The 19,351-nt window shown below is 42.3% G+C and overlaps 1 protein-coding gene across 8 annotated transcripts in view; it reads right to left on the reverse strand.

Annotated features, from left to right (window-relative positions):
- TRIM2 (tripartite motif containing 2) overlaps positions 1 to 19,351 on the reverse strand; it is a 123,530-nt gene that overhangs the window by 34,609 nt on the left and 69,570 nt on the right. For 3 of the 8 annotated variants that reach the window (XM_081092252.1, XM_081092251.1, XM_081092250.1), the window contains exons 2-3: positions 4,877 to 5,058; positions 1,439 to 1,676 (exon numbers count right to left, since the gene is read on the reverse strand). In XM_081092252.1, the coding sequence (XP_080948378.1) occupies positions 1,439 to 1,676; positions 4,877 to 5,010 (372 nt within the window). In that variant the 5' untranslated portion in view covers positions 5,011 to 5,058. Of the gene's footprint in view, positions 1 to 933; positions 1,677 to 4,876; positions 5,062 to 14,094; positions 14,335 to 19,351 lie in introns of those variants that run through there. The other 5 variants (XM_081092253.1, XM_081092254.1, XM_081092249.1 and 2 more) reach the window with 4 other exon arrangements.

Here is a 19,351-nt window from a genome sequence, read left to right on the forward strand (position 1 = left end):
GAAGTGATGTGATGGATAGCAACTGGGTGTCAGAGGTGGAGCCATAGTGGAGTTGGAGAAGACTGCTCTGTGTAGGAGAAATGTGAGCTGACGCATGAAGGATGAGAACGAGCTAGCCACATCAAGAGAGAGCAAAAACCATTTCAGGCATAAGAAAGAGAAAGCAGCCAGGCCCTGAGGTGGGAAACCACTTGGCAAGTTCTAGGCCAGTGAGGCTGTAGCAATGATGAGCAGAGAGAGTGGAACAAGATAAGGCAAATAAACACTAGTTATGGCTAATAATAAGTGCTTTGCTCAAGCAATCTCTTGTTGCTTTAGTGGTTTTATTATACCTGAGCCTTATATTATAAGCAGTTGCAAGCACGTTTGACGTGGTCATCATATAAAGAAAAAAAGGACTAAAGTTATTAATTAGAAAGAATTTTAATAGCTAACATTTGTCAAGAGCTTACTCTACGTTTTATATGACTTACACATTTAAGTCTCCCAATTATACTATTATTATTTCCTTTTGTAGATGAGGAACTGAGACACAGAGGTTAGCTTGCCAAAACTAACCCAGAGAATAAGGTGAAGTGCGGGATTTGAACCAGGCAGCCTGGCTCCAAAGCCAGGGCTCTTAGCCACCACGCAATGCCACTCTTCGGGTTACATAGCCATTGTGAATCAATTACTGATGATACATGCAGGTCCCCCTGAGTTTATAATAGGATTGTGCTTCCTAATAGTAGGAAATATGCTTGGAATTTATAATCTATTATCAAGGACTCACGTATCTTCAAATTCTATTTATTAATTACTAAGGAGTAGGGTCTAATGGGGCATGAGAAAAATTTCCCTTGCAAGAAAAATAAAGAAATGTAATTCACATTTTCCTAAATATCCTCAATTTGCAGAACTTATCTATTATTAAGTGTTCATTATTTTTTTGTTGATTTCAGAGAGGAAGGGAGAGGGAGAGAGATAGAAATATTAACGATGAGAGAGAACCACAGATTGGCTGGCTCCTGCACGACCCCCACCGGGGATCCGCCTCAACCTGGGCATGTGCCCTTGACTGGAATCAAACCCAGGACCCTTCAGTCCTCAGGCCGACGCTCTGTCCACTGAGCCAAACCAGGTAGGGGTATTATTAAGTCTTTATCCATAATTTATTACACAGATGTTTATGTGGGTCAACGTATGCCCAGCTTGCAAATTGTCAGAGGCCAGCTCTCCTGGGGAAACCACCAATCTGTGCTCAGAAGACACAATGCAGTTTGATTTTATTATTTAAATAAATTGGGTCAGAGAAAGGAAGCAGGCAAAATAGTCTGAAAGCTGGGGAAAATCTTTTTTAATGACTCCTTTTCCAGGTGGAGTTCTGGTTTCACGTCGAGCCTCTGAGTGCCCAACGCCAACCCCCATCCAGCAGGCACGCTGCCGGGCAGCCACTTACATTCCCATCGTGGTTTGGGCAGGAGAGGGGCTTTCCGGCAGCCACTGCGGTGACCGTCTCCAGGATGGAGGACTCCTCAACGTTGCTGCCTGGCGTTCGCTGCAGCACGTCCATCAGGTTCGTGATGAAGAAGTTGTTCTGGAGTGCGGCCACCCCCTTCTCGGGCAGGATGGAGGTCTGGCGGCACACTGGGCAGGAGAGGGTTAAGCTGTGGGCGGGAATATAGTTCTGCAGGCACCTGTGGTAGAAGCAGAAGCAGAAGCCAGGGGCTGTCAGCACAGTGGGGCTCAGGGAATGGAACCGCCACTTCTCACAGGTACCACACATGTTCTCAGCAACTATACAGGACACGCTGCAGGAACTGCCTTTGTCACTTCCTTGACTCGGAGAAGAATATTTCAGAAACTCAGAGCTAACCCTGAGAAGCTCATATTGGCCCTGCCCACGAGAAGAATAATGCCATTGACGTTGGCAGTGTTTTCCAGAGCCTTGGTCTGTGGAGCGGCAGCACTGCCCTCACCAGGGAGCTTGGGAGAAAAGCAGAACCTTAGGTCTCACTCCAGGCCTAATGCGTCAGACCCCTGGCAATTTGTATACACATTAAGGTTGAGCTTTGTCTAGAAAAGCTAGTCGGAGGTTCATGGACTTTTACATTTGGGAGAAACATGTCACTTTTTTTTTTGTTGGTGTTGAAACTCTTTTAATGTCCAAAACCATAAGCAGATCTCTGCTGTTAAAAACACACCTGGCCCTGGCCAGTGTGACTCAGTTGGTTGAGGGTCCTCCCATGCACCAAAGGTCACAGTTTCAATTCCTGGTCAGGGCACATGCCCGGGTTGCAGACTTGATCCCTAGGAGGCAGCTGATCCATGTTTCTCTCTCAATATCTATGTTTCCCTCTTCCTCTCCCTCTTCTTCCCCTCTCTCCAAAAATCAATAAAAATATTTTCAAAACAACAACAAAACAGCCAAGCGGAAGTGTTCTTTTGAAGCAGGAATGGGATCCCCAGGCTCACACTAGCTTGATCTCTTCTTGCCTCTCCTCAACAGGCATCAACTTAATTCATTTAATGAGCGAAACGTATTTGCTAATCATGACCAACATATATGCTAACCACTGAATTCAAAGTACTTCCAACAACCCTTCGAGGTAGGTACTATTGTGATCACCTTTAGACATATGACAAAATGCAGGCAGAGAGAGGCTGAGTTACTTGCCCGAGGGACTTAGGCGGTCAGGGGCAGAGCAGGCGTTCGAACCAAGGCAATTTGGTACCAGGATCTAAACTCTAAATAATTACACCGCACAATGTTTTCCAGTTTCTCGGCCAAACAGACCTGGAAAAGCAATGCTTTCATCCATATCCTTATGTTACAGATGAGGAAACGGACATCAAGGAGGTTAAATGGCCTTCCTTACGTCACAGAGGTAGCCGGGGCTAAATCCATACCGGAACTGAAACAGCTTTTGTCAAGGTCACTAATGATGTCTAAATCCAATAAACACGCTTCAATCTTTTCTTACTAGATTTCTCAGAAGCATTCATCAAGCTTGACCACTATGCTCCCCGCTCCCACTCCTTTTCTTTGAAACTTCATCTTCCCTTGGCTTATGACGCCACACTCAGCTGGCTCTCCTGTCTGCTCTATTTTCCTAACTAAGCCAGTACAGTTTGGAGTTAACCCAGACTCCACTGGAAGCACTCTTCTCTCCCGGGGATACCATACCCACGTGCCTGCCTAAAGCATAACACTCCCACGTTTCTATTCCTTCCCACAGGTATCTCCTCTGAGCCCCAGGTCTGTACACCACCCACCTTCTTTACATTTACTCTTAGAGGCCTCACAGGTTCTAAAACTCAACATGTCCCAAACCAAACCCATGATGGCCCCCCAAGCTGTGCCTTCTTCCTATAACCACCTCTATCTCATATAGATGGGCCGGGCTGGACCTCACTGAGAGGGCAGGGGACAGGCTCAGGGCAGAATGGGGCTTCTCACCTGTTGGAACAAGGAAATGGGAACCGAACAACAGACCAGAGGGACTGAACACCGGGGACTGGGGCAGCTCTGCCGCGCTCAGCCGGAGTGGCTCTCAGCTGTATAGCAAGAGCCCCGGCATGGCAGCTGCACCAAATCAAATAATGATCTTACCACGTGAGCCCAGGGACACAGGGGCAATTAGCTGGTATTCATGTTTTAGCTACACCTATAGAGTGGAGAGGGGAAAAAAATCACTCTCCATTTAGCCATTTTGGAAGATGAATTATAAAGTACTTAAGCCAAAGTATAACATGAATAAAATAAAAGGTATTTGGTGCCCCATATGCCACCACTAAAACAGATAAACAAAAACCCTATATCCACACATTACACACAAAACCCCAAAACAGCCCACAGCAAAGAAAGCAAAGCAAACAAGCAAAACCCATAACGTCCGATAACAAATCCACCTCTCTCTCCATCTATCACCACCACGGATGTGATTATTCTGCTGCAGTTGGGACCCTCCAAAGTAAATCAACTCCAAGCATGCTCAACCAGTTAACAAATCTGTTCAATTGGATGTAGATGTAATTAGCATTGATTTGAAACCAGTGGAAATACCAATTTTCTATTCTATAACAGAAAGCAAAGCATTCTAGTTATGTATATTAAATAATAATAGCAACTGTATTCAACAAGCTGCTATAAAATATAATTACCATATTCATATTTGTTTTTAGGAAAAAATATACAGCCTTGCTAGGGAAATACTTAAATTAGGCCACTAATCTTTATGCTTCATTGCTTATGTGGGAAGTTGGACATGGGGTGAATGAATATTCTGATAAATGATTAACTCAGTGGAAAGAAACACTCAAGAAAGATAAATAAGAAAGTATATTTTACATATAGCAAATTCTATATTCTGATAATGTATAATTACTACATACACAGCTTTTCCCTTCATCTGAAATAGCATAATGTTCAAATGTGCCATTGGTATGTGTCTTCTCAATTATTTTTGGAGGGAGGCTCTCTCCTTTTAACTAGCCCCTCATATATGCAGATATTTTTACCTGACTGTTATATGGGAGGACATGATAGATTTTTAATTGTCTCTCACCGAAGACCCTTTGTGAGGGAACTGTGGTTGGCCAAAATTGTTTCACAAAGAACAAAGGGAAAACTTAAATTAAAAAAACACACACCCTCCAATAGTTAAAGCTCCATCTCCTGTGGAAATGAATGAACAGCTACCCCTAGATCATTATTATTTTTTTGCCCCACTTGTAATAAAGTAAATTATTGGCAAACTCATGATTATGTTTCCAGATTTATATCAGAAGCACAAAAGATGTATTGTCTCCCCTAGGTAACTGGAGAATTCTGGAAAGAACCCTCGGTAGGAAGTCGGTCTGTGGAACTCCCTTCTCCGCGCACCAAGGGGCTTACCTCTCGCAGAACGTGTGCAGACAGGGGAGGACCTTGGGGTTCTTGTACCGCTCCAGGCATATACTGCAGATCAGAAACTGCTTGTCAATCTGGCGCACCACAGGACTTGGGATGTTGGTGGCTTCACTGGCCATCCTAGACCACTGACATGGGGGGCCAGCTGTCTTTGACCCTGCACACTGCTGCTGTCAGACAGAAAAACCAAAAGGGAAAAATAGTTAATAATCTGTCAGCACAAGTCAATCATTGGCTCATTCACTATGGGCATTGTGTTCTGAATACAGGTAGGATTCCATGTTAGTGACCTCAAAATGACCATAACCATCCCTCATGCTATACAGTGAGTATAGGTAGCTGCCTGTTTGGCCTATCAATAAAATAACCACAGGTTCACCAAGCAAACAAAACAAATTAAAAGAAGGTGAATTGTACAAAGAGGTATGCTTGCTGGCTTTCAGCACAGTGGCAGATGAGGGGTTAAATACTTCGATAGCTGTGCCTGTTCATACCTTTAGCCATGACTATATTTGAATATATATTGTCTGTCTTATTATAATAGTCATACAGTCTATATTAAATAGAAGAGTCTTATTAAGGTAAAATATGTTTTCTCCAATTATTTTACTTGAAGGGGATCAAAATATGCCACTTTGATGTACAGATTATTTTGAGCTAAAGGCAATTGAGAAGCAGCAGGCATGGGAGGAGCTCTCTGCTCTCTCCCATCTGCCTAAAAGCAGGTCATAAATTTCCCATTTGTAAAGGTGCCCCACTCTCCCATACCAGGAAGAGGAAAAAACTCAATCACAAACCTTGCAAAACAACCCTTATCTATCATACATTTTCCCACAATTTTTTTGCCTTTAGGCATCCAAACAGCCTTTTCCTTTATTTAGTCACTTCTCCACACATTTTTGTTCTTTGTTAAAATAATATATAAACTTCCAAGTCTAACCACCTTTTTGGATTTTTGTTTCTTTTCTGTGAAGCCCCCACGCATATAAAATTAAAAGTACTAAATCAATAAAATATAACACATTTTATTTGGGGTAAATACAATATCCATAAATTTGTACATGTTTTTCTCCTGAAAATCTGTCTTTTGTCAGATTCATTCACAAGCCCCAGACACAGAACATAAGAGTGTAGAGAAAGTTTTTTCTCCCTACAGTTAATATTCAGGATAGGAATAATTACAATTTTATAAAATATGTTTTTGTTTATTTCAGAGAGAGAAAGAGTGAGGGAGAAAGAGAAAGAAATATCAATGATGAGAGAGAATCATTGACTGGCTGTCTCTTGCACACTCCTCACTGGGAATTGAGCCCACAACCTGGGCATGTGTCCTGACCAGGAATCGAACCACTGAACCATGCTGCTGGGCTAGAATTTTTTTTAAAAAAAATATATTTTATTGATTTTTTACAGAGAGGAAAGGAGAGAGATAGGGAGTTAGAAACATCGATGAGAGAGAAACATCGACCAGCTGCCTCCTGCACATCTCCCACTGGGGATGTGCCCGCAACCCAGGTACATGCCCTTGACCGGAATCGAACCTGGGACCTTTCAGTCCGCAGGCCGACGCTCTATCCACTGAGCCAAACCGGTTTCGGCATGGGCTAGAATTTTTAATTAAAAACTTTGTATGTGATTCAGAGTGTTTTCTTCAGAACTAAAGGTGTATAGATTACATACTAAAATGTATTTGCCGTGGATCAGGAACAAAGGCAAGAGCTAGTCCCTATTATCTTTTTAAAATGTCTGTTGCTACTCATGTGTAAGAATTTGTGGGACCTGGTGAAGGGAATGCATTCAGAGGAGGTTTCAATTAGTGAGGGATCGTGCCAAAAATGGAGAATTAGAAGAGGGCAACAGAGAAGCAAGCAGAGGGCTTCTGAGAGAATAAGAGAAGAAAAAGTTATGACATAAAACACTGCTCCATTTACCGCCCTAAAGAATTTCTGGCTTCTATCCCAAACCAAGGCTGAGCTAAAATTCACTTCCAAATTTTCTAAATATATGGTTAAGATGTCCACAGCCCTTCAATTCCCAATAGAAATTATCTTTGAAAAAAAAAAAGTAGTTAATCTTCATGACCCTAGGCAGGCAGGGTATTCTTCTCATTCTATAAGATTTTAAAAAGTGGGCTCAGCTAAGAAATGTGCCAGGATGCAAACTCAGGTGTGTGCGCGCCTCTAAAACCCTGCCTTTTCACTCCTTAAATCACCACACCTCCCTTGACTGGTGTTTTAAGAAGGCTGCACTATGGAAGCTTGGTTTAGATATCACATGTTAATCTGGTCTGGGACCTGTATTTGAAGCTGGGAAATATACTTTACTTACAGAACCAACCATTCTATATTTTCTGAAGGACATACTCTTTTCCAAATATAAATGATAGTTCTTCTTCCTCCCCACCAAATCACCAACTTTTTTAAAAGTATGTCAACTTTTATTAAAATTCTATTTACACATATTTGAGTAGTTACATACACGACCCACCCACCTTCCAATTCAATACCTTCTAGATAAGTTCAGTAAAGAGCATGATAAACAGATAGAACCTTATGAAAGCACCTGCTATACAAGTGTGTCACGTTCAAACAACTTACTGTATTAGTTAAACCATGTAGGTGTGACATACCTAATTAACCAACATTACCTGCTAGACTTCATTGAATGTTTCCCTAAAAATCTAGAGTAGAGAATGATATTTATTGAATGAAATAGAGCTCATCTCTCAGGAGCTCAAAATGTTGACACATAGTCTGCTTTTCTTTAACCACATCCCTCTGACATCAGAATAGGGAGGATTGGATTTGTCTGTCTTTAAGATAAGGAAACCAAAGCTACGGGTGTAAGTGACTTGCTGAAGGTCATCCAGTAAAATCAGTGAATCAGAAAGCTCAGATTTCAAGTTTTCTGCCTTATCTGGTAAGTCATGATACTTAATCTTAAACAAGTTTAACACTTGATTGTGAGAGAGAGAGAGAGAGAGACAGACAGACAGACAGACATAAAAATTATGTGCTCACTTCAGCAGCACTAAACTTGAAATGATATAGAAGATTATTATGGCCCTGGAGCAAGGATGACATGCAAATTCTTTTTTTTTTTTTAAATATATTTTATTGATTTTTTACAGAGAGGAAGGGAGAGAGATAGTTAGAAACATCGATGAGAGAGAAACATCGATCAGCTGCCTCCTGCACATCTCCCACTGGGGATATGCCCACAACCCAGGCACATGCCCTTGACCGGAATCGAACCCGGGACCCTTCAGTCCGCAGGCCGACGCTCCATCCACTGAGCCAAACCAGTCTTGGCGACACGCAAATTCTTGATGTGTCCCATATTTTAAAATATATAGAACTTTTCTGTTAAAATCAGTTAAAATTCATTTTATTTTGCATAGCTTTTAAAAATTTTCCTAGTACCAATTGAAATAATCAGTCATGTTGAGTATTAAATAAAGCAGAGAGAAAACATCATAATTGAATTTTACTTTTTTATTTTAATCCTTAAAACTTTGGATTTGGAGCAAAGGGAAAAAAAATATATATTATTTGTTTTAATGATATATGTTGACTAAATGAAATTTCCTGAGCCAAAATTTTTGTTCTCTAAAGCTGAAATAAAAACATTTTATTCTAATTTTATGATCATTACTATAGTGGGTGAGAATCTTTGTTAGCATTGGTAATTTATACGGCAAATTGAGTTTACTCATTAACAGTAATTTAAAATCACAATATTACAAATCTGTCACAAGTGACCTGTTGAAGGCATCTGGGTTTTTAGGACTCCCAGAAACAGCACAAAAGGTTTCCAACCCCCAAAACAGAGACTTTATCAGGAACCATCATTCCTTCAATATAAATGGATACCCACAAAAGGAAGACAAATTTAACTGCTCCTACAGGGATAATGTGCTTAGGAAAATGTACCAATAAATACCCTGGGAAGCCTTCCATCAGTCTGAGTATGCCTCCAGGAATATATGACAGCCTTTAATCAAAGTGTTTGGGCATAACCACAGTTTCTGATCTCCTTGATTAGAAAGGCAATAAATTCTTATCTAGATTCTCAGTGGATCTTATTTCCCCATCTCAGTTTCTGAAGTGTCAAAGACCTTGACTCATATGGCCAGCAGAAACAAGTGAGTGATAAGAATGAGATGACGCTATAGGAGTATTCTTCTGGAGATCAGCAAAACTCACTTCTGGAGCGACACATATGAAAACACGCCTGGGGTGGACTTTGTCTCTGAAGAATATCAGATGCTTTGGCTGCAGAAACTATCACCAGACACACTGATAAAAGGAAATGGTAGAGAGCTGCAGGCAGGAAGAGCCATTGTAAAACTACTTAAATAGCCAACATGGATATGATATTGGCCTTAAGCAACTCTGAGAACTTTTATGTGGGGAGACTAACTAAGGTTTCTGGCCCATGGCAGACCAAGAGCAACACTGCTTAGGGAGAGTTGCTCCCCCTCTCCAGCTTTGCTCAATATCACCTTCTCAATCTGAGCATTGTTTAAAATTGAAACTTGTCCCCAACCCCCTAGCATTTGCTACGCCCATCCTTGCTCTGTTTTTCCCACAGTATTGGAAACTTTCTAATATAACTATGGAATGGGTTTATTTTGCATGTTGTCTCCTCCCACACTCCACTAAGATGGTGTAGCAGTCTTAAGGGATTTTGTTTTCTGATTGCTCACTGCAGTAGTCCCAGCTCTAGGACTGTGCCTGGAAGTCATGCATTATGTTTTGAATTAACTGAACAAATGACGTATAACATGGACATGGACTCAGTCCCAATAGCAGGAAAGAGGGGCACTTGCTGAATGAGTGATCAAGAGCAAGGTCATTACCAGCCATGTGAATGTCTTCACTTGATATCACACAGTACCTGCCTGTCCATGTGGTAATCGAATGCTTAGCAACATAAGCCACCATCCAGAAGGTATACATTTAGTGACATATTTTAACACACTCACAAATGCAGGAAAAGAAATTGAGAACCGTGGAAGACACATATGCATGGAAAGTAAAAGTCTCAGAGGGTTGACACATACATTCCTTATCAGTGGGGGCTTGCCAACTAAATACCGCTTGTTTCAGGTAAAAACAATGCAACAATCACATCACAAAGTCCTTGGGCAGAGAAAAATCCCACCCCAGCATTTCTTTCCTCTCATCATCGCTGGTATTTTTCCTGGCTCACTTTCGCAAATCTACAACTTGGTGGGAATTACAACCAAATGGAAAAGGAGAACTTGATAGGAGATGATGACATGAAAGAAAAATGCCTGTGCCCACAGTTCTATGGTTGTGACCATATTTCCCACCCCAAATTATACCACGTCGATTAGAACACTATCCAAACTTCTACTGCTGACACCACTGTGAGGAAGAGCAGGAAGGGAGGGTGGAAGAGAAAAGCCAAACTGAAAAGCACTCTTCTCGAAAAGGGGAGCGAGTTGGTGAAAACTTGTCTGGATGGTCCCAGAAACATGGTTGGGAAGCAGGTCAGGATTCGTTTGGAAAATAAAATCTTAACATGTGACTTGTGACTAAGAGGCAGCAAGCATATCTGATTGCACGTCATCCTACAGGCACTGGCTTCCACGTCTGTTGCTTAATTTTATGGCATTCCTGGGTTGCTCTTCCTCTTTGTTGCCACTTTGTTGTATTGATAAAATCAGCTACATTTTGTATTGTTCTGGGGCCCATGACAGTGGTGCAGGCATGCTAAAATTAGCTCCCAAGAAGTTAAAAATCTTCCGCTACATTTGTAGAAAGGAAATCTCGAACCAGTAGGATTATCTGTGATTCACAATACACTACCTTTCACCTGCCAGGACAGGTGGTCGCTCGGGCTCAAGGCACAGGTTGAAACACGATTAAAGAAGGTATTTTTCATTTTTTAAATTTGTGAGGATATTTTCATTGACCTGCAGTGGAATTGGCATTGTTGCTGATAATGCAACTAGAAGAAAAAAAAAAAGAGGACAATCTTCAGGAAATTAAAACAGGGTGACCTGATTCCAGTTAAATCAAGCTGTGATCCCAAATGGGCCTTTTTGTAAATTAGAAGGCCAGATGCAATATCCTTCCTGACAGTGTGTGTGTGTGAGTGTGTGTATGAGTGTGTGTGTGTGTGCGCGCGCATGTGTGTGTTGAGTGTGTGTGTTGGAGGACATTCAGGGACCATCTACTTTAAGTTCTGTCTCCAGACAAGGCCATGACCAACCTTCCCCAAGGTTCTTATTCCCAGGGTCAGATGCATGTCAGCTTCCCTAGACGGCTGGATTTTGCTAATATGGAAGTTGATTTACAAGCTGAGTACCCAACTTGTTTTTATAATATTTATGCCTATTTTCTCTACCTCTTTCCTTAGTATAGATAACTGTTTGCCATTGCTTTCTTCATAAAGTCCTCACCCCTGCAGTCAGTTCTTAAGATTTGCTTTAGGGGTTCCAACTTCCAGAAGGCTGGGTCTGGGTGATGGAGTGTTAAATGGTCAGGCTAATGGACATTCGTCTCACAGTGTCCTGGGGCCACCAAGAGGAGTGGGGTCTCCTCTCCCCACACCCACCACCTTGCTTTCTAAGTCTCCTCCCTTGCTTTCCTTGGGGACCACAAAAATGGCAGAGCATCGCCAGGGCTCTAAGCTCTGGGAGTTAAGCGAGGTTAGCAAGTAGGGGAAGGAGAAATGTATTCCACATCAGAACTTGAAAGACAAGCCTACTGACAGCAAACTCCTTTTGCCCCTGGTTAATAGGAAGTATACTGTTTAATTCTGTTGTTGATTAGAATAAATATCCACTTAAGTTAATACATTTTCTAGAAGAAAAATAAAAAAGCACTTAATGGAGGCTACTGAGACTACAAAGGCAGAGGTGGTAAAGAAGTGGGTAGAAAGACTGGCATGCAAAAAGCAGTAATGAATATTTCTTTCAGTGATGCTATCGGAATAATTACACTGGGCTCATTTATTCCTCAGTAGCTGGTCTAATCTAAATCTCCAAATTCTAGGAGGATTTGTTAAATTTAGACAAGCTAAACAATAATATTTAGAGAACAAATTCCACTCTGACACTGAAACCTTTACATAACTAATAAAGGGGTACAGATGGCATTCTAGTTTTTTTTTAAGGTGTGTGCAAATTATAATTTTGCCACAATTAGAGGTAATTCAGTCACACTTTTAAAAAAATGCTATGAGAATAAATAATTCATCAGCATTTTTTTTTAAAGTTTGAAAGTATTTTTCTTCCATACATTTCAATAATATATACCAATGTTTGGTTAAAGTCTTCATCTGAAAGATAATGAAAAGGAACAAGGGAGTTTTAAAAATTAAGCTTAACTAAATTTTTGAAATTTGTTACATATTTAGGATTTTTTTCTACTTAATAAAGACAGATAAAAGAAAGCTGTGAGTTCAGAGAAATGAATGTTGAAGAATATCCAAATGAAGGACATTTTCATTTCTTATTAAGATAAAGAATGAGTATTTTTACTTTATCTCACACACAGCAGAATTTACTTAAGCTTTTGTTATCAGATAAGGAAAGTCATCTCAGGATTTTAATATTAACTAGGGTGAAACGTGTATAGACTTTAGTCTCCGTTTTAAAAATGTGTGGGTTACACATGCTGCATTTATATTTCTTGAACCAGCACATTCGGTCAGAGAACCTTTGTACATTCGGCTGAGTTTTAACCTTTCCAATGCAAATCACTTGTGTCTTTCTAGGAGAAAATTGCAAAGGCATTTTTAGAGGTTTAGGAAAGGCCACTACTCACATCTCTGCAACAGAAAGCTGCTTTCTCATCCACAGCACACAAGAAACTTTGCATTGTGTGCTGCTGGGGAGGGGCGTGCATTATTTAACATTACAGTGGGTTAGGGCCCATGCTGTTAAGGCATCTGCTGGCAGATAATCAAAGGCACCGGGAAGTAGGTTCACACGAGGCAGAACAGAATCCTAATACTTAAGAAATCAATTTAAAAATCTGGGCGAACAAATGGCTCTCCTTACATAGTCTAATTTTTTAAATTAAAACACACACACACACACACCGCTAACAATTTAATCATGAGGAATAAAACTTCCATACTATGATCTAAGCCAAAGAAGAACCAATAACAATTCTTTAAATGCCTCATTCTAAATCTAGATCTGTTCCATAAAGTATAACAGTAAAACCCATCTTTTCTTAGATAGAAATATCATCTTATCTTTTGGTTCAGAAATCCACCTAATTGTAGTTTAAAATAAATAGCTTTCCTACTTGCTCTCCTATCCCCCCCCCCCCCCCAAAATAAGGCATAATGACTGGGTGGGGCATACTCATAGAAAAAATAATGCTTGGATACAAAGATAATGCCCACTGTTTCAGGAAGCAAACCTAGATTTTTTTTTTCTTTTTCTGTAATGCTACCATTGAACTCCACCCAGATTTGAGTCTACTGCAAAGGCAGGGGGGAAAATGTCAGGAAAAAAAAACCAACCCAAATCATCTCCTGCATATTGTCTGGTGATCAATGGCATTTGGAATCCAGAGGGTCAAGTCATGCATTATGAATGAATGGGTTTCCAATGGTAACTGGGAACCGTGGCTCGCACCCCAGGGTTCTCGAATAGAGGACTGGGTGGGGGAAGGGTCGAATGCACATTCTACTCCACCCTGGGGTACCGAGGAAGGAATCCTGCAAATTGAATACTGCATCCCCATCTTTGTACTCAACAGATGCAGGAGGAAAAAAATCTTCTGTTGAAAATAAGCCGAGATATACGTTAAAATAAAGACTAGTAAAAATAAAGAGCTGGTTATATCACATTAGGAACCTGATATAATCTTGCATGCTTTTCTTCCTATTCTTGTGAATTCGGTGCCTTTGTTTAAGCAAAGAGCGGTTCTCCCTCTATCTCACAGTTACCAAGCATGCAGCATTACCAAGAGAGAAAAGGTGGGGCGGGGGCAGGACAGAGAGAGCAGGAGAAATCAGTTATCCACCTGGCAGAATACTAAGCAATCCGAACGTTTAGGACCTACTCATTTCTGCAAACTGCTCAACGAGGCAAAGCATTAACCCTCCCAGGCTGCAGGCAGCTCCGCGGGAACCCAAAAGCACAATGCACATGTCTGCTAACACCTCAAGTTTGGAAGCACCATGCAAAGAGACCGGTTAAAATTCCCTACCATGCAGTGCAGCCATCCTCAGAAGCCCAGCATATCTTCTGCTCTACGGAGGGATGTGCCAGCTCATGAACAGAACAGGGGAAGAGAAAAATGGAGGGAAGGAGGGGAGGCGCAGCAAAGTCCGCAGGAATGTTGCTGGGTCCTTAACAAGTGGAAGAGCCCTTTCGGCATCCAAACCAATCAATCTTTATCTTACAGGACATCTTTTTCCCACTCCGCGTCTGTTGAAAAGACTGCAGCAAACCAAGCAAGGGATTGTGGGATAGGGATGCAGCAGCGAGCTGCAATGAGATTCGTGGGTGGCTCGCTCGCCCCTCTGAGTCAGCAGTCAGCTGTTTCCCGGCTCCGGCTGGGCCGCTCAGGTCCGTCACCACAATGTGAGTGCGCGATCCACCCAGGGACGGCAACCCGTGCGCACGGCTCCGGGAGTACCAGCCCGGCCAGGCTCCGCGAGGGATACAAATGGGCCAGAGGGCGTGCTGATCAGCAAAAGGGGGACGCCGCGAGCATGGCTTCTACAAAGAACACTAGACATACGGACGGTTCAAATTTAGAGGGTGTGCTTGGGGAGGGGTCAGCATTAGATAATAAACCTCCTTTGGGGGGGGGGGGAAATGATCTCTTGGACTTTTCCAGTAGCTTGAAACACAAATGTAAATGTTTAAGATGCAGAACAGCTCAGTTCAACAAGCCTCTCCTACCTTTTTTCAACTCTCGGTATTTGCCCAGGAAATAAAATACAGTTCCCCAAAGTCAAACAATGCAAATGACATTTCTCTGCTTTCTGGGGTTCTAGTCGTCGAGAGAAACATCAGGCAGTACATTTAAATACATGCTTCAGGGGATGAACAGAGCTCACTGCTTTTCTGATGATGCAAAAGTTTTTAGTTAAAGGTTGAAAAACTTAACAGCCTTTATATTTACACATAACTTGATTTCCTACCAAGTCATTAAACTTATTTTGAACGTGTTTACTAACTTAAAAATGATCAGCATGTAATCCTATAAAAACGATTAGATCCTCACATTACAAATAATACTTGAATTAAAAAACTGCACGTGTCAGGATGGAATTAACAATTATTCCATTTCCTATAGCAATGAAGGCAGTTCCGGAATCATACTGCATTCTATTCCTTGTAATTACTAGTTTAAAAGTGGACACTGATCATTTTCATTTAAAGAATAAGACTGAATTTGCATATTTGACAATATAAATATTCATCATATTCTTTCCTTGCAGTCGGGCACTGTGCTGAGCCCTGTGATGGGACAGCCAGCCCCGCAGAGCAGTGACTACCTTTGGTGGTGGGAAGGGGAGGGGGGCATAGAGAGTCCAGTGAAATTGGCAGACCCGGGAAAATGCACAGACATGCGGATACTAGCATGCTATTCCAGGTGGTGCACAGTTCTCAGGAGATGTGATTCACATATTATACAATTCCCCCCTTTAAAGTGTGCTATTCAATGGCTTTTAGTATATTCATAGATGTGGGCAACCATCATCACAACCAATCTTAGAACATTTTCATCACTTCCAAAAGAAACCCTGTACCCTTTAACTATCACCCCCTACTTTGCCATCCCCCACAATATGGGGGTCTTAGGTGTCTGGCTTTTTTTTCCCCACTTAGCATAATGTTTTCAAGGTTCATCCATGTTGTCGCATGTATCAGTATTTCATTCCTTTTTATGGTTGGAAAATATCCCATTTATGGATACAGCACATTTTATTATCTATCTGCCAGTTGATGGACATTGGGTTGTTTCCCCTTTTTGGCTATTATGAATAATGTTGATATAAATATCCATATACAGGAATTTGTGTGGACACATGTTCTGTTTTGTTTTATAATTTAATTAGAACCGATACCTGAAACGATAGGCAGGCTACCCCCACTTAATTTTACAATGGCCTCTTCCTAAGACAGACCATCACAAAGGTGCCTGCCTTGCTATGATGGGAGTCCCCTCTTCTTCTCATTGGTGCTGCTGAGCCCACCTGGTACCAAATTCATCTAAACCCCTCCCCAAGCACATCCTCTCTCCTTACCTCTCCCCTCTTCCCCACTCAACCCAAACTCTGGGGCATACAACTGGCATGAGGCTCTGTGCTCAGAAGATGGTGGAGAAGTGGGAGAGATCCTCTGTCTGTTGCTGGGTTTGTAGTCAGAGAAGGTTCACCTACTCATTCAATCATTCATTGCAATAAATACTTATTGAAGATCCAGTGTGTGCCAGGCGCTGAATGGGCACTGAGGATACAGAGAAAATGTAACAGTTGCTTAGCATTCAGAAAGGTCACAGCCTAGTGTGGGAGGTGGATGAGTAATTGGGCAAATGCAACTCAGAGTGGTAAGTGCTTTGAGTGCCAGAGGAAGTGGATGCTGTGGAGCCCAGAGGGACATGCCGGGCGAGGAGAAGTGGGGTGCGTTTCAGGCATGGAGTACAGCAAACAAAGGCATGGAGGAAGAGAAGGTTCCCAGGAACTGAGAGTGGTAGTGCAGTGTGGCTGGAGCCAGGGCTATGGTAGAGCAAATGGAGGTCCTATATGTTCTGATCTTTTCCTGGAATTGGGAATAGTTCTTCCTGGGAAACAGCGTTACACGGGATAGTTGGGTCCTACATACCCTCATCATGATGGCTTAACTACTGTCTGGGCAAGTGGGGTTGGAGGGCTCAACCCGAACCCTAACACACATAACACTGTTTATTATAGGAAAGGATAGCCTTATTTTTAGCATGTCTTGGCAAACGAACCCTTTATAAATTGGGCCTGAGTTACTACAGGATGCGTTACAGGTCACCGCATCTTCCCCTTGACACTCCCTGGCAACAGGCGGTGGTGGTAGTGGCTGTTGGTATGTAACAGCGCAGTTTCTGAGTTGGACTTTGCTGGTTTTGAGACCTCACGCAGCAGCCAGAGTGTGGGGCCACAAGAGCAGAGCAGAGCCTGAGATGCTTGGGATTGGGCCTGCTACAGACCTATGGACATCTTGGAGCTGTCTTGCCCTCCCCACTGTTTCCCTCCAGTTGAACAGACATTAAAGAATTAACTGTCATAGGCCAGGTTGACTGTTACGTGCACAGCCATTGGGAGGTATACAGACAGTGTATATGCTTAAGAACAGGACATGTGCTAACTAAACTGGGCTTGGCAGGATCTGGGAGACAGAGATCTTAAATGTATTGGCCACCTGTTATGAGCCAAAGCCCTTTACATAGAGTCAGTATCTCCTGATCAAGGAAATTGCTCCTTGAAAGTAAACTCAAGATGGCAAGTAAGACCATTTATCATCTGGCTTGTGCCTTCTTCACTTGTTTCGACTTTCTGTCCTCCCTAGCTGTACTCTAGTTCCTAAGACATGCTACTATGTTTTTCTGGGTTTTGTTTGTTTGTTTGTTTGTTTTGTAGTGGTTCTTACCCAGGCAGTGGCACCAAACCCCCTGATGGAGTGGTGGGGCATGCCTTTGGAAATGTGAGGGGGCATTTTGGGCTGTCATATTGATTACGTATTTGGGGTGTGGGGTGGGGAGGGACTGCTGACATTTGGAGCTTGGGAACAGGGATGCCAAACACCCTCCAGTGCATGGAAGAGTCCATACAAGTACATTTGTCCTCTCAAACTGCCAATAGCAGCCCCTTTGAGAAACACTAATTTCTAGCCTCACGTGCCACGTGTTCTGCCTGGAATGCTCTCATCATCTCCTGACTCCTTCAGAACTCAGCAAAAACATCACCCATTTGAGGAAGGATTCTCTGACAAATCCTCCAATCCCAGACCTTCCCACTCCAGTCTGGATTGGTTGCCATTCCTGCGAGCTCTGTAGCATTCCTTGCTGGAAATTATTGACAGCTCTATCTTTTACCTCTAAGTTGCCAGCCCCTATGCAGTACCTGACAGGAGGCACCCAATACACAGATGCAGAATGACAAAAATCCTTCTACAAATGAATGAGCGACATAACATGCTGTAAAAGTAAATGTTCACTTTAGAATTGGAAAACAGCTGGATCAGAGAACACTAGGGAGATGTAATTCTTCATTTCTGATTGGTGGTTTATAATTTAGACAGCAGCTTCAAAGTACAGAGCAAAGCAAACCCAGAAACAGACAGAGCAGGCACAATTATTATTTTAGTGGGAACTGAGGTTCAGAAAGGTCACAGGACCAGCCCACAGTGGAAGAGACATTATGGAGTAAAAGCGAATGAGAGTTCCGGTCTTGTGACTGGCACGATGCCTCTTTCAGGGCCACAGTGCCCTGCAAGGATGGGCTAAAGCAGGCCCTGTTATCAGGCAATTCCGCAGCGGAACAAAGCCAGGTGATTAGAGAGGTGGTGTGTTCCAGTGAGAGACAAATGCAATCAACCAAAGGAGGCAACCTGAAATCAGGGGCCTGGAAACTGCCTAATGCAATCATTATTGAGTTTTTCTTATCTTTTCATAAACCTTTATGAAAATTATTGCTTGATGGTCTCCTGAAAGAGGATGATAAGGAACAATTACTCCAGCCTTCAGTTCAGGCATGAAGAGATATATCTCTCAATTGCAGAAGAGATGTTGTTATGGATTTCACAGCACTCCTGGGGTGGCCCCTCCAAACCAGGCTCCTTCCAGCCAGTCCAGACTCTTTATAGTCAGTTTGAGTGAGTGGTTTGGCTTGAACCCCAAGAGGTTCCTACTTCTCTATTGTCAGTGACTTTTGGCGGTCCCCCACATTGGATGGTTAGGGGCCATTCTTTAGTAGCTATGGGGAGATCCTAGACCAGACAGGGCTATTTGAAAATAATGATGATGAAGCAGAAAGAATCTTCCCGGTAAGTGTTCTTAACCTAGTGGTGTTATATGGCTAGAAATGGATTAACCAGGAAACCAGGTGGCCCAGTTGTAACCAAAGAACTTGCACCAGCACTGGCCTGCCCTTGGGATTACCATTTAATGTTCTGCATTTCACAAATAATTATGTGCCAGGTGATGTACTAGGCACTGATGGTACTAAAATAGGAAATGAACAGAATCTCTCAAAATCACAGTATCTTGCCTAAAAGTCACAGTCATGTTGACTGGGTCTCAGGTGTCAGGGTAGCCCTTCCAAGACAGGAAGAGTGTTTGCGGTAAAAGTGATTCAGATCAAGCACCGCTGACTCCCTGCTCAGTATCTTAGTATCCCCTCTAGGGTGCCTGTGAGTTTCCTACAGGGTGCTGCCCAATACTGATAACAAAATCCAGGTGGCGCCTGCTCAACACAGAATAC

This window comes from Myotis nattereri, assembly GCF_964212035.1.
Source record: "Myotis nattereri genome assembly, chromosome: 5".
NCBI classification, from domain to species: domain Eukaryota; kingdom Metazoa; phylum Chordata; class Mammalia; order Chiroptera; family Vespertilionidae; genus Myotis; species Myotis nattereri.